General features: G+C 63.6%; 3 protein-coding genes across 3 annotated transcripts in view; 2 read left to right on the plus strand and 1 right to left on the minus strand.

Moving 5' to 3' along the window:
• PSMD2 (proteasome 26S subunit ubiquitin receptor, non-ATPase 2) overlaps window positions 1-900 on the minus strand; it is a 12,249-nt gene extending 11,349 nt beyond the window's left edge. Inside the window, exon 1 of the mRNA XM_085320427.1 lies at window positions 819-900. Coding sequence (XP_085176553.1) covers window positions 819-900 — 82 coding nt within the window. The remainder of the gene's footprint in view (window positions 1-818) is intronic.
• An 818-nt stretch (window positions 901-1,718) lies between these two features.
• Window positions 1,719-9,444, plus strand: ECE2 (endothelin converting enzyme 2). The gene is made up of 18 exons (XM_085320419.1): window positions 1,719-1,805; window positions 2,171-2,315; window positions 2,757-2,972; window positions 3,130-3,254; window positions 3,437-3,583; window positions 3,670-3,735; window positions 3,955-4,143; window positions 4,633-4,775; window positions 4,904-5,018; window positions 5,290-5,400; window positions 5,571-5,669; window positions 5,790-5,867; window positions 6,113-6,216; window positions 6,533-6,643; window positions 7,149-7,216; window positions 7,997-8,187; window positions 8,278-8,373; window positions 8,576-9,444. The coding sequence occupies exons 1-18, from the start codon at window positions 1,719-1,721 to the stop codon at window positions 8,750-8,752; spliced, it is 2,268 nt and encodes a 755-aa protein (XP_085176545.1). The 3' UTR covers window positions 8,753-9,444.
• A 1,422-nt stretch (window positions 9,445-10,866) lies between these two features.
• Window positions 10,867-13,833, plus strand: LOC146586945 (mitochondrial ubiquitin ligase activator of nfkb 1-A-like). The gene is made up of 5 exons (XM_085320421.1): window positions 10,867-10,973; window positions 11,317-11,456; window positions 11,741-11,828; window positions 11,911-12,031; window positions 12,225-13,833. Exons 2-5 carry the CDS (start codon window positions 11,340-11,342, stop codon window positions 12,919-12,921), a joined length of 1,023 nt encoding a protein of 340 aa, XP_085176547.1. The 5' UTR covers window positions 10,867-10,973; window positions 11,317-11,339; the 3' UTR covers window positions 12,922-13,833.
• The last annotated feature ends 361 nt before the right edge of the window (window positions 13,834-14,194 follow it).

A 14,194-nucleotide genomic window follows, 5' to 3' on the forward strand; every position in this document is an offset into this window, starting at 1 on the left:
GGGACAGAGCGGGGCCGGGGCCAGAGGATGAGGGGACGGAGGGGACAGGAGATGGGGGCCGGGGGGCAGGGTGAGCTGGAGGAGAGGAGCCTCCAGGGTGCTCTGAGGGAGCTGTGGGACACCAGGGAATGAGAGAGTCCAGGGGGGCAGAGGGGGCTCTAGGGGCCCTGGGGGGCTCAGGGAGCTGGGGAATGAGGCTGGTGGATGCAGGGGAGCTGGAAGAAATTGGGGGGCTAGAGGGGCGCAGAGGGCAAGGCAGACCCCCAGCTGGAGGGACTTGTCTCCAGCRGCGGGGAGGAGAGGCAGGAGAAGACCCCTGTGCCCGGTGCCTGTGCGGGGTAGGGGAGGGGAACGCTTTGGGGCAGGGGGCATGAGGGACCCCACAGCCCCTGCTCTGGGGGGCTCTGGAGCCAGCCCGGGGGCAGATCACTGCTGCTTGTAGGGTGCCCCAAGCCAGCACCCCATGAGGGAGCAGGGGGCCTGGCTCCAAGGGCCTCAGCCCCTGGTGGGGCTGGGGCCAGAGGAGGTTGGCAGCAGGAGCCCCAGTGCTGCGACCCCCTGTGCCAGCCCAGCCCCTGGCCTGCCTCGGGGGTGCCTGGAGCTGCAGGGGAGGGGGTACAGCCAGCCCGTGGGGGAGGGARCCACTCCAGGCGGGGGAGCCAGGGGTGAGGGAGCCCCCAAAGCGGGAGCCCGGCTCGCCGAGCTCCCGCGAGATGCCAAGCCGGCCCTCGCAGACGCCAGTGGTTCCTGGGAACCCGCCCCGACGGGGGGTTTCCTGCCAACTGTCGGTCCCAGCCGCCTCGCGTGGGTTCCTGCACCCCGGCAGGGCTGCAGCAGGYGGGCGGTGGGCAGGCGGCACTTGCCCTGCTTCACCTCCTGCGTGGCATCCTCCACCCTCATTCCCCCCAGCTCCTCCGCACTCCCCAGCACCAGGCCTACAGACAGCTCCGTGGCAGCTGGCTGAGTCTGCAGCCTGGGCAAGAAGGGTGAGCCACAGCCCACCCGGGTGTTAACTCTGAAGCCTAAGGATGGCTTTGCTCAGCAGCTTTGTTGATTCTTCTCCACCGAAGCATCCAGCCTTTTCCTCCAGCTCATCTCCCCCCCCCCCCGCCCCCCGGCTAAGTTGCTGGCTCATCTCCACAGCTTCTTTCTTGGCTGATTTCTTGGCAGCCCTTGCATCTGGCTTGGTACAAACAGCCCTTGCAAGGCCGCCCCGGAAAGCCTGGCAGGCAGGGGGGATCCTGGCCCAGCCCGCCGAAAACGCGCCTTGGTCCCCACGGTCAGCCCCCGCGGAGGTGCTGCCCGCCTGCGGGCAGGCGCGTGGGGTCGGCTGGGGGCCGGGGGCTCCCGCCGGGGCCGGAGGCGCTTCCAGATGTTTCGGGGCCCGGCGCACATCTGCATGGAAAGTTCCAGGGGGGGGGGGGGGAGGCGGCGCTAGGCAACGGCGCGCTGGTTGCCTGGCGACGGGGACCACGTCGCCGTGGCGATGTGGCACCTGCGCTGCTGCACGGGGTGGGGGGGGGAGGAGGGGGGGATGCTGCGGCCCCGACCCCCCCTTGCCCCCCCCCCCCCGGGGAGGATGAGGAGGGGCGCCGAGGGTGAGGAAGGCTAAGGGGGCCGGGGCTCGAGCCCCGCTGCGAGCACCGGTGGGGGCCGCGCTGCCGGGCACACACTCCCCCGACCCCCCCCGGCCCAGCCCGCTCGCCACCCCCCCGCAGATGCCCGACTACAAGCGCGCCACGCTGCAGGACGACGAGGGCCCCGAGCCGGTGGGGGACGGCAGCGCCTCTCCCGACAGCGTGGAGGTGAGCTCTGCCCCAAAACGCTGCCCGCCACCCCCCCGGCCCGTGCCCGGCCCCCTCCGAGCCCCCCTCCCCTCCCTCAGCCCCGCTCTCTCCCCCGGTCTGCCTGCGGGAGCCGAGGGGCGCCCCGTCTGCCCCATCCGCGTCCCCCAGCAGGGGCACGCAGGCACCCAGCTCTCCCGTCCTTAGTCGCGGGGTGGCCCCTTCCAGGCAGTCCTGGTCTAGACCCCGTCTTCGTCCCCGTGCACCTCTCCGTGCCCCACGCGGTGCCAAACTGGGGCACCCAGGAGGCGCGGGGAGGGAAGAGCGCGCGGGGSCGGCAGGTTTCCCCGCCGCGCGGTGCGCCACGAGCTGTGCCCCCCGCCCAGGTGGGCTTTCGGAAGGGGACGGCGCCGCTGCTGAGCCGCCTGGCGTCCCGCACCCAGCTGGAGCTGGTGCTCTGCGCCGTCTCCGTCTCCCTGGCCCTGCTGCTCGGCGTCGCCGTCGTCGCCTTGGCCATCCAGTACCGCAGAGGTAGGAAGGGCCCCCCGGCCTCACGCTGCGGTGGCGTCRGCGTCCCCCCAACCCGTGAGGATGGCAGGACAGGGAGGGATGGGTGGCCCCTGAGGCCAGCTCCTGCCCAGGGAACGGCACCTCTGGTCGGCTGGCTGAGCTCCGGGTTTCAACATCCCTCCCTGAAAGGACCTTGCTTCGGGGCTGTGCCCAGCCCGCGGGTGTCCTGCCACAAGGAGACCCATGGGTGAGCTGTGCCACATGCCACCACACCGTGCCCTGGTCTGGGTGCTCTGCCAAAGAGCCATCCTGACCCTCTGACTCCCCCTGACAGCACTGCCCACCTCAGGGTGCAGAGGGAAGGCTGGAGGCAGGGAGGGCTTTGCCCCAGCTCTGCCCCTCTCCATGCCTCAGCTTCCCCCCTACACACACGCGCACCCCCGGGCATGCCTTCCCTGCCAGATCCTTCTCACAGCACGTGTCTGACGGACGCCTGCGTCCGAGTGGCCAGCAAGATCCTAGAGGCCTTGGATTCTGAGACGGACCCGTGCCAGGACTTCTACCAGTACTCATGCGGTGGCTGGATCAAGAGGAACCCACTGCCCAACGGACGCTCCAAGTGGAGCACCTTCAACAGCATCTGGGACCAGAACCAGGCCATCATGAAGCACCTCCTAGGTGGGCATGGGGGCTCCCGTGGCAGTCATCTGGGATTGGCATAGCCCCAGCTGCGAGGGTCTCCATGTCCCCCAAGCGTGGCTGAACCTGGGCACTCCAGTGGGCTGGCACAAGTGCTGGCTGCCGGTGCCCAGGGCTCACCCATGGCCTCCCACAGAGAATGCCACCTTCAACTCCAGCAGCGAGGCGGAGAGGAAGACACAGCGGTACTACCTGTCCTGCCTCAAGGAGCAGAGGATAGAAGAGCTTGGCTCCCAGCCACTCATGGAGCTCATTGACAAGGTGGGCACAGCAGACAGCTGCTCACAGGTGAGACAAGTTGTCAGGTCTCAGCCTGACAGTCCTGGGCACATCTCCCAGTTGTTGTTCAGGTAACTGAAGAGCGTACATGGGTAAATTCCAAGGTTAAATGTTCCCTGGGAACATGGGGCAGTYCCTGAGGTGCCAGGTCTGTTTGCCAGCAGATTGGTGGCTGGAACATCACTGGGCCCTGGAACCAGACCAGCTTCATGGAGGTCCTCAAAATGGTGTCTGGCACATACCGGGCAACCCCCTTCTTYACAGTGTATGTGGGTGCGGACTCCAAGAGCTCCAACAGCAACATCATCCAGGTCAGCACCGTGGCACCMAGGGGCCACAGGCAGTGGTGGGCACTGGCGGGCACTGGCTGTTCACGATGTCTCTCTCTTGCCCCCAGGTGGACCAGTCAGGGCTTTTCCTCCCATCTCGAGATTACTACCTGAACAAGACTGCCAAYGAGAAGGTGAGGCTGGGGCCCTGCCAGCACCAAATGGGAGAAACCTACAGTATTTGGGTGCAAACAGGGCCAGCATACACCCAACACCCCTCTGGGGCTGGAATGGGCACAATGCCCAGGCAGGCAGCAGGTCTGAACCTTCAAGGAGATAGCATGGGAGCAATTGGGCTGGGGACAGAGGTGAGCCCAGAGAGGTGACTGAGCCCAGGCTTGGGGTCCTGCCAGGTCCTGACAGCATACCTGGACTACATGGTGGAGCTGGGCATGCTGCTGGGGGGTGCCAAGGAGTCCACTCAGCTTCAGATGCAGCAGGTGCTGGACTTCGAAATCCAGCTGGCCAACATCACTGTGCCCCARGCTGAGCGGCGGGATGATGAGAAGATCTACCACAAAATGAGCATTGCTGAGCTGCAGGTGGGCATGGCCACAGCCTGACATGGCCTAGGGTCCCCATCAGCAGGGAAGAGCTTGGGAAAATCCTTGATACTMAGAGAGGTTGTCCTGCAGGGCACCAAGGGGGTCAATGCCCAGCATTGCCTCTCCAAGGACACGTGGGGACAGAAACCCCTCCTTGGGCAGCCCTGGCAGGTGCCAGGGCAGGTGCTGGGTGTTGGGAGCAAGGTGCCCTTCACCTTGTCATTAAGATTCTGGGGGAGCTGCCACTCTTCACTGAAGGGGTCCCTGCCCCCCTCACTGGGCATAGGCAGGAATGGGGGGCCCTCTTCTTGGCCTGGAGCACTGGCAGCTGCAGGGAGCCATGGGAGTGAGGGGAGGGAAGATATTTGGGGTGGTGAGGGACTTGGACCCCAGCCCTTCCACGTGCCTTCCAAAGCCTCCACTCCCCGTGCCTGGCAGGATGGGGCAGAGCCATGCTGAGCACCCCAGCGCCCCATGTCCCCACAGGCCCTGGCCCCTGCCATCGACTGGCTGGATTACCTGGCCTATGCCCTGGCMCCGCTGGAGCTCGCCGACACGGAGCCTGTGGTGGTGTATGGGGACGCCTACCTCCAGCAGGTCTCTGACCTCATTAATGGCACTGACCGGAGGTAAGGCGCCTATGAGGCCCCATGACGGCTGAACCCATGGCAGCAGCACGTTTTGGGCATGCCACCRACTTACAGGCTGGGGGCATCCCTTGTGGACAGCGGCTGTGGCATCTCTCTGCCCCTCATAGCATCCTGAACAATTACCTGATCTGGAACCTGGTGCAGAAAACAGCCTCCAGCCTAGACCAGCGCTTTGAGACAGCCCAGGAGAGGCTGCTGGAGACACTCTACGGCACCAGGAAGGTAACAGGGGGCCAGAGGACCTCTGCCCACAGCCCAGACCAACACAGAGGCAGCTAGGGTCACCTCTGACCTTGGGATGCCCTTGGGATGTAGTGACACAGGACACTGCATAGACATCCCATGGACCATCTTTTGGGATGCAGGGGTTTAAGYTGCTGAGCATCTCTCCCATTGGGACAGAGCTGAAGGGAGCAGGGAGGGGAACAGAGGAAGGACTCGGGTGTTGGGGTACTCCTGAGGGTCTCACAGACTCACATTTCACTCCTCACAGTCCTGCACACCCCGCTGGCAAACTTGCATCTCCAATACGGATGACACGTTGGGCTTCGCCCTGGGCTCCCTCTTCGTCAAAGCCACCTTCGACCGGGACAGCAAGGCCATTGTGAGGACAATTCTGCCCCCTCCTCTCCCCACCACTTCCTCTGGAGGAGGGGAGTTCCCTGTAGTTGCATCCTGACCAACCTGTCCCTGTGCAAGGGTTACTGGGGGTGGCATGGGCACAGCCTGGAGCTGTGGGTAGCAGGTTGGAGGTCCATTCCCTTCCATCCCCAGGCTGAGGAGATGATCAGTGAGATCCGGACAGCTTTCGAAGTGTCCCTGGACCAGCTTGACTGGATGGATGAGAAGACTAGACAGGCTGCGAAGGAGAAGGTGATCCAGAGAGGCAGGCTTGTCCCTGAACCCAGGGAGGGCAGTGGGTGGAAGAGCTCCTGGGAAACCCCCAGGTCCCATCYCACCACCAGGCACTGCCCGGGGCTTCTCTCCATGCAGGCAGATGCCATCTATGACATGATCGGCTTCCCAGACTTCATCCTGGACAACAAGGAGCTGGATGATGTCTACGATGGGGTAGGAGAGCATGGGGCTCACAGGAAGGGTGTCCATCCACCCACTCAAGCCCTGGAGAGCCCCATGGAGGGACTATGCTGCCACGGACCAATTCGGGCAGCAGGGCTGGGGGTGGAGGCCAGCATGGCAGGAAAGGACATGAAGCAGACATCTCAGTACCTAGCACATCCCTGCGCAGCCAGTCATGGTGGGGGAGAACAGCCCTGGGCTGGGCTTCACCCTCATCCCATCCTCTTCCTCCCCAGTATGAGGTTTCTGAGGACTCCTTCTTCCAGAACATGCTCAACTTCTACAACTTCTCTGCCAAAGTCATGGCCGACCAGCTCCGGAAACCCCCGAATCGGGACCAGTAAGGAGCTGCTTACCTGGGGCTGCAGCAGGGCCCAGAGAGGGGTGGGGAATGGAGGACAAGAGAGAAGGCCATGCCCAGCAGGGCACTGTCCCCCCACTTGCCCAGCATGGCCCTTGCAGTGCAGGTTCACTGAGGGGAGAAGGTCTCACTGTGGGGCAGCGAGGTGGCCATAGGGGGAGCTCATGGGACAGCAGGGACAGGAGATAACATGGGGGCAAGTCACTTGAAAGTGGGATGGCATAGGAGGGTCCTGGGGGACCTGCTCGCCCTGTGCTGTGCCCCCAGCATCTGGCACAGTTGGTCCCTRCCATAGGTGGAGCATGACCCCGCAGACCGTCAATGCCTACTACCTGCCCACGAAGAATGGGATCGTCTTCCCTGCCGGCATCCTGCAGGCCCCCTTCTACGCCCGCAACCATCCCAAGTGAGCATAGCCATGGGGCCAGAAAACATCTCCAAAGAGTAGGGGACACAGCGGGGGAGATGGCAAGCTGCAGCCCTCAGGATTGGAGCTGGCACCCTGCAGAGCCCGCAGTCACCGCTCTCTGACAGGGAAGTGCTRCCTGCAGCCATCATGGAAGGAAAGTCCTGATGGGCAAAGGTCCATCCAGGCCCTGCATCTGTAAAGTCCCCTGTAAAACCTGCAAAGTTCCCATGGGGCCACCAGTGTCCCCGGGCAGGACCCACTCCCGGTGGGTGTTGGCTTACCTCCTTGGGTGCCAAGCAGAGAAATCTCAGCAGTGCCCTGATAGAGCATGCTCAGGATGTGATGGGGGTGCCCAGGATGCAGAGGAGTTACCCAGGACATGGCGGGGGGGGGCAGCGCTCAGGACACAGTGATGATTCCCAGGACACAGAGGTAGCTGAATGAGAGGCTGAGATGGTGTGACCCCTCCGCACTAACCTGGCTCTTTCCTGCTGCCTCACAGAGCCCTCAATTTTGGTGGCATCGGCGTGGTGATGGGGCATGAGCTGACCCATGCATTTGATGACCAAGGTGAGAACCCATGGGCTCCACCAGCACAGGCCCCCATCACTCCCCATGGCACCTCCTGMCACCCCTGAGGCCCCCTGCCTACTCCTGGGCCCTCAGCGTGGGGAGATGGATGCTGCAAGTGCACGGGGGTACTGCTTTGCCATCCATCGCATCGTGTGTGTTCGTGCCCCCGGCCACCCCTGCACTCCCCGGCTGGCTGGCTTYCCCTTCTATCATCCTGTCTCCCCAGGTGGCACCTGCTGATACCTCCCCCCGGCTTCTCTGTGCAGCTTTTGCTCCATCCGCTTGGTGAGAACATGGCATCTGCTGCTCGGGCCCCCCACCCTGCAGTCCCCCGTGTGACCCGTGCCCCTCTGCCTCCTTCTCATCCTCCTTTTGGGGGCATGGGATGGGTTCCTCTCACATCTGCTCTGCTTTGCACCTTCACTGTGGCCCTGGAGCCAGTGGGGATGAGCTGGGGGCGAAGGGGGAATTTGGGGTCACAGAGGCTGTGGGTTCAAATCCAGCTTGGGACAGTAGGGGGACACCAAGGGATGCTCGGGGACCCAAGCACATAGCTGAGTCCCAGGTCAGAGACTGCCTGGAGTAGGGGCTAGGAGACACCATCTCCCCAGGGTGCAGGGCTTGGCATGAACTTAAGACTCGATCCCCCTAGTCCATCTCTGCAGCAACATCCACACAACCCACCAAGCCCTGTCCTGGGACTCCCACCAAGGGGGGCTGGCTGGAGCACGGGGCTGGCGCCCYTTGTTCCTCTTGCCCCACGGCTCCATCCTGCAGGCCGGGAGTATGACAAGGAGGGCAACTTGCGGCCCTGGTGGCAGAACTCCTCACTGGAGGCCTTCAAGAATCGCACGGAGTGCATGACGGAGCARTACAGCCGCTACACTGTGCACCGCGAGAAGGTGAACGGCCGGCAGACCTTGGGCGAGAACATCGCCGATAACGGCGGACTCAAGGCAGCCTACAACGTGAGTGGCTCTGCCGGCCACCGCAGGGGGCACGGTGCCCTGGCTCCCCCCGCCGCTGCACCCCAGGCCTTCACAGTGCCTCTCTCACAGGCCTACAAGTCCTGGCTGCAGAAGAATGGGGAAGAGAAACGTCTCCCGGCCCTGGGACTTACCAACCACCAGCTCTTCTTTGTGGGCTTCGCACAGGTATTGCTGAGCAGGACAGGCATCTCTGAGATGCCCAGGGCTGCTCCATCCCCTTCCAGCTCCTTAGTGCCCCTCTGCAGCTCCCCATCCTGCTCAGAAAGCAGGAGCTGCGCCCAGGGGAGGCATCCAGCCCAGCCAGMGGATTCCCTCGCTGGTCCCAGTGGGACTGTCCCCAACCCTAAGGCCATTCCCCCTCTGGCAGGTGTGGTGCTCTGTCCGGACGCCCGAGAGCTCCCACGAAGGGCTGGTCACCGACCCACACAGCCCCGACAAGTACCGCGTCATCGGCACCCTCAGCAACTCCCGGGACTTTGTCGAACATTTTCGCTGCCCCCTGGGCTCACCCATGAACCCGGGCAAGCACTGTGAGGTGTGGTAGGGACAGGGACAGCACACAGGGCCAGGGAGGGTGCAGGGGACAGAGGGGACATGTGCCCATCTGTATCCCTGCCCTTGCCTGGACACTGGAGATGACCCATGGCAGAGAGAGGGGCCACCTCCCAGTTACTCTTCATCATGATCCTCCCCACACATTCACACTGCCTTGCCCCTCCATCCCAGGTCCTCGTTCTCACCCTCATTGCCTTCATTCCGTCACTCCCACCCCAGCTCAGGTGGCCCCTCTGCTGGGCATGGACCAGAGCTGCTGCACCCACTCACTGCAGCTCTGATCCAAAACTGGCAGAGAAGCCATGACACCCCAGAAACACAGCTCCRCCCCCCAACCCCGACGTGCCTAGAGATGGGCATGGCTTACCCCCCTCAGCATCACCTCTCCCCAAGAACTGGCAGGTTAGATGGGCCCCACAGACAGTGTGAGAGCCAAGCCCCCCTCTGCTTCTGCCACCCCAACCTGCTGCCCACCCCGGGGACACGTACCCGGGCTGCTGGAGACGGAGCTGCAAGGTTTGGAGCCATCCGGCTCCTTCTCTTAACTCGATCCCCTCCTGAACCAGCTTGGCTTCCCCATCCACGATTGCTGGGACCAGTGGGTGGCAGAGGGAACTGGTGCCTTCAGCTGTGGGTGGCTGTTGCTGAATTTATTTAATGATTAAAAGCAGTTTCCACTTACTCCAGTGGCTCTAAGTCCTTTGCGGTGTCAGGGCAGAGATAGGATCCAGGACTTCTGCAGGCACAGAGGCAGTGATTCAAAAGCACAAGATAAAGGGATGCACTGAAGACAAGACATCCTGAGGGACAAGAGGCCTCCCATTCCAGGAAGGGAATATGGCAGTCACAGAGTCAAGCAGGCACAAAACAGCCTGCCTCTGCCTGGGCATCCTGGCTGGGGCCAAGCCAGTATCGGGAGGACAGGGAGGCAAGTCACCCTCTAAACCACTGGCACCATGTGGGGGCTGCTTATGCTACAAGTTGGCACTTGGGTGAGAGCAGACTGAAGGCATCCGGAGGGCACTGCGGCCAGAGGAGAGTCCCTGTGGGAGAGGTCCCATGGAGCACTAGCCATTTCAGGAGATGGTGCCTAGAAAAACAAGAGCTGTAGCTGGCACCATCTCATGGTCCTGCAAAACCCACTGCAAAAACCTTCCCAAAAACCTGCCACAAAGGCCCTCTCCAAAACCTGCTGTGCAACTGCCGCCTGGGAATGTGAGTGGCTGCAGCAGCCTGACACTCAAGAGACCGGCTGGCCTTTCCCCCTCCCAGCCACGGAGCACCAGATCCAGCCTCAGCCCACAACACCAGGAGACAGGCGCTTTCCAGAGAAACCAGAGCTATGATCCCACGCACGAGCCGCTTCCCACTCACACGATGCCTGGACCAGGCTTATCCACAGAGCCCGTCCCTCCCAGGCAAGCCTCGGGGGCACCATCCCTGCAGCCTGGCAGGCAGGTGGGGAGCAAGGAGCAGCACCCAGAGCAGCACAGAGCCACCTTGAGCAGCCAACGGTGACCAAGCCCCGGGTGGAGCAGAACTGCAGAAAGGCCCACGGCCGCTGTCCCTGGAGGGGAGGGAGAGGGGAAGATGGTGGAAGGAAAGCCAAGAGCCCGTGTCTTCATCCCAGCTCCCTCCCTCCTCGCTGGGCTCTCGTGGCGGCCCACGCCACCCCACTGTCCACCCCCAGCACCGCCTGCTATTTCCCCATAGCTTCTCCCCCCCCCCCGACCCAACCTGGGGGCCTGGAGCAGGGCCTGGTGATGAGGCCTCCTGGCCTCCACACTGGGACCCTCACCCCCACCGCCTCTGCCCCACGCTGGGACGCCCACCCTGCATCCGGGCCTCCACGCTAGGGCCTCCACAGCCCCCTCCCRCCCCACGCCCCCTCCCGCCCCACACAGCAGCCGCGTTGCCTCCCCTGCCCCCAGCACGCAGGCGCCAGCGGTCACGTGGGGGGGGGGGCGTGAGGCGCAAAGGCCGCTGGGAGTTGCAGTCCTGGAGGCGGCGGGACGCGGCGGGACGCGGCGGTGCCTGGCCTGCTTGGCGCAAGGCCCGACGGGAGTTGTAGTTCGAGGATGGGCACGCTGGCGCTGCCGCCGTGCGGAGGCCGCACTCCATTTCCCAGGTGGCAGCGCGGCGGAGCCGGGCGTTCGGGCCTGGACGGCTCCGGCTTTGGGGGGCGCCGCAGCAGCGGGGGCCGGGCCGGGGTGAGCGACGGCGGTGGCGGAGGGCCAGGCCGGGTTCTGCGTGCTGAGTGCTGGGCCCAGGCTGGTTGCTAGGCCGGGGCTGGGCCGGGCCCCGCGCCTGGGCCGGTTGCTGGGGGCTGGGCTGGGTGCCAGGCCGCGGCCTGGGCCTGGGTCGGGGGCTGGGCTCGGTGCTAGGCCCGGGCCGGGGGCTGGGGCCGGGCCGGGAGCTGCAGTTAAGCCGAGCTGACCCCGAGCAGGGTCATGGGCCGACTCGACTCCAGGCCGGCGGCACCTCGGGGACACGGGGCTATCCCTGCCCCAGGCTGACGCAGCCCCCTCCCTTTGCAACGCACTCGCCTTACAGACGGGCTGCCCGCGCCTGGCACAATGGACACGCTGCCCATCACGCCTGGGGAGCTGCTGTGCCTGGGCTCCAGCATCGCCTTCTCTGGGCTCTTTTACTACCTGTACAGGAAGAAAGCCAAAGTCGCAGCACGCATCCAGGTAGCCAGAAAGGGCTGGGTACTACGCTGTCCCTCATTGCCCGTTCCCCTTCGCCAACTCTCTCTCCTGCCCACCATCCCAGCCCCAGTGTCCAACACCCTCCAGCCCAGAGCCCTTGATTTGGGTGCACCTTACTGATCACTGCATCCTCCATCTGTGTCACGAGGCCCAGGACCAGGCAGGTCACATCCTGCCAAAGATGCCTCAGTGCCACGGGTGACCAACCTTATGCCAACCAGTCTATTCCCCCCTGCCCGTGTTCACACTCAGTCCCTGCTCTTCAGGAGGCCCCAAAGCTCCAGGTTGATGATGATTTGCCAGCACTGGTGTCTGCAGCTGATGGGAGGTGCCTGTCTTACGTCGCCCTGGAAGGTAAGGCCTCCCCATGGCCCTCACACTGGGCACAGGGGCTGGGCTCTTCTTTCTTGCCTCTCATGCATCCCTTCACCCTCAGGCATAGTGCTGCCAGCCAAGGCCGCGCTGTCCAGCCATTATCATGAGGAGATGCAGGGTGTGATCCAGAAATTGCTTCTAAAAGAACATCGGCTGATCTGGAACAGCTTGGCCCGGAGCTGGTGAGCAATATGGGCAACAGCAGGGGTGGGCTTGCACCAGCGGGTCCATCCTCCCCTTCCTCTGGGGCCATTTGAGAGGCAGAGGGCAGCTTGGTCACAGGCTCTACTCCCTGCCCTCGCTTCAGCCCCGGGAGCTCAGAGTTGTTCCAGGCTGTCCACGTTCTCAGTGCCGTGTGCTCTTGGCTGCTTGCAGGAGCGAGAGCGAACGGGTGCTCTCAGAGCAGGTCTACACTGTCCCCTTCTTGCTGGCCTCCCAAGATGCTGAGGCGGTGACGCAGGTGAGCGTGGAGAGCCCGCTCCGAGCCGTCCATCTGCCCCTGGAGACGGTGTACGAGCGGTTCCAGCAGCCAGCCCACGGTTTCCGCGATCTGCTGGGCCACTACCTGAGCGGGGAGAAACCCAAGGGCATCCTAGAGACGGAGGAGATGCTGCGTGTCGGGGCCGGGCTGACGGGCATCGGGGAGCTGGCCCTGCACCCTGATGGCTCCCTGCACCTCCAGCCGCCGGGCCGGGGGGGCGAGTATTTCCTGTGCCTGGGGGACTGGCAGTCGGTGCTGGCGGAGCTGGAGTCGGCCAGCGCGCTCTGGAAGGGGGCAGCCGTGCTGTGTGCCCTGGCAGGCTTGGCGGTCCTCCTGCACGCCCTGTGCCGAGCCTACCGCCACAGCCGCCTCAAGCAGAAGCCTGAAGACAAGGAGCTGGACAGCGAGGAGGCCGCGGACGAGGGGCTCGAGGACTCCTGCGTGGTGTGCCTGACGCGGCCCCGCGAGTGCGTCCTTCTGGGCTGCGGTCACATCTGCTGCTGCTTCCGCTGCTTCCAGGCCTTGCCCACCCGCCTCTGCCCCATCTGCCGGGGACCCATTGACCGTGTGGTGCCCCTATACCAAGCCTGAGAGCGCTTGAGGGGCACACGCAGGGGCAGCATGAACCAAGCCAAGCCTTGAGCCTATAGAAATGTCCGCTGTCCGCTTGCATGCAGGTGTGCAATTCCTCCTTGGGAGGGGGGGTCCTGATTTGCCTCCCATCCATTTTTGGGTGGTCAAGGGCATTCTCTATAAAGCCAGGGCAGGCTTTTAGCCCTCCACTCTCCTCTTTGAATTCTGTCTGCCAGAGGGAGCCCCTTTAGTGACAGTATTTGGGAGGAAACACGCTCTCTGATGCCTGACAAAAGGAGAAAGCTCCCCCGCACCACCCAGGGCATTTACTTTGGCAGGTAGCTGTTTAAACCTTGTTTTCGTAGCATTGACCCGAGGCAGGGACCCTTCCTCCCAGGAGGCATGTGGGTTTTTTCCTTGTTTTGCTTTTCCAGCATGTGGCTTTTTTCTCAGAAAGAGTGACTGGGGTGGGAGGGGAAGATACCAGGGCTGGATGGATATATCTGGGGAAGGGGAGGACACAGACCTGGCCATGATTACAGTGTTTCTCTTAATTGGTGTGGCTATGGCCGCTGTACAGACTGTGCAGGAGCATTTGGGGGCTGGAAGTCCCATTTGGGGGGGAAAATCTGAATTTTGCCTTTGCCAGCTGCTACTCTATCCCCTGCTTCCCTGGGATGGGGAAGGAATGTGAGACTTCTGTGGGGCTACAGTGTCTCTCCATCCCTTACTGCAGAGTCCCCAGTCTCTTCCAGGAGCTGTGCACAGACATAGGGCAGCGTTGGAGCCTCCTCAAGCCTCCAGCCCTTGCTGAGCCCCTGCGTGTGCCAGCCCTAGAACTCAGCTTTCCTGCCCCCCTCCTGGGCAGGAGTCCATGCAAGAGCGACTTGCTGTTGTTTGTTGATGGATAAAGCCAAGGAGTGGAGCTCAGCCTCGTGCCTTTCTTTAYGCTGTTAAAAGTGGGGGACTGTGGCCCCAGCTGACACACTTGGAGCAGAGAAGCCCTCCTGGGGAGGGCTGGTGGGTACCACGAACCCCTGCACAAACCGGCTCAGGGAGCTCGTCCAGCCTAAAACACCCAGCACAGAGGGAAAAGCAGCAGCTGGAGAGGGGGCTCGAAAAGGGGGAGCAGCCTCCCCTGTGGGGCTGCCAAGGCACTGGGCCAGTCTCCGCAGGGCACGGGGAAGCCAAAACCCGGGAGGGAGGAGGGAACGCAAGGGCTGGGATTACAGCAGGGGCGTGAGCACCCACCTCCCCCTGGGTAACGGCGGGGGGGGGGGACAAGGCCCTT

The sequence above is a fragment of the Rhea americana genome, unplaced genomic scaffold, assembly GCF_003343005.1.
Source record: "Rhea americana isolate MKP2758 unplaced genomic scaffold, rheAme1 scaffold_634, whole genome shotgun sequence".
NCBI classification, from domain to species: Eukaryota; Metazoa; Chordata; class Aves; order Rheiformes; family Rheidae; genus Rhea; species Rhea americana.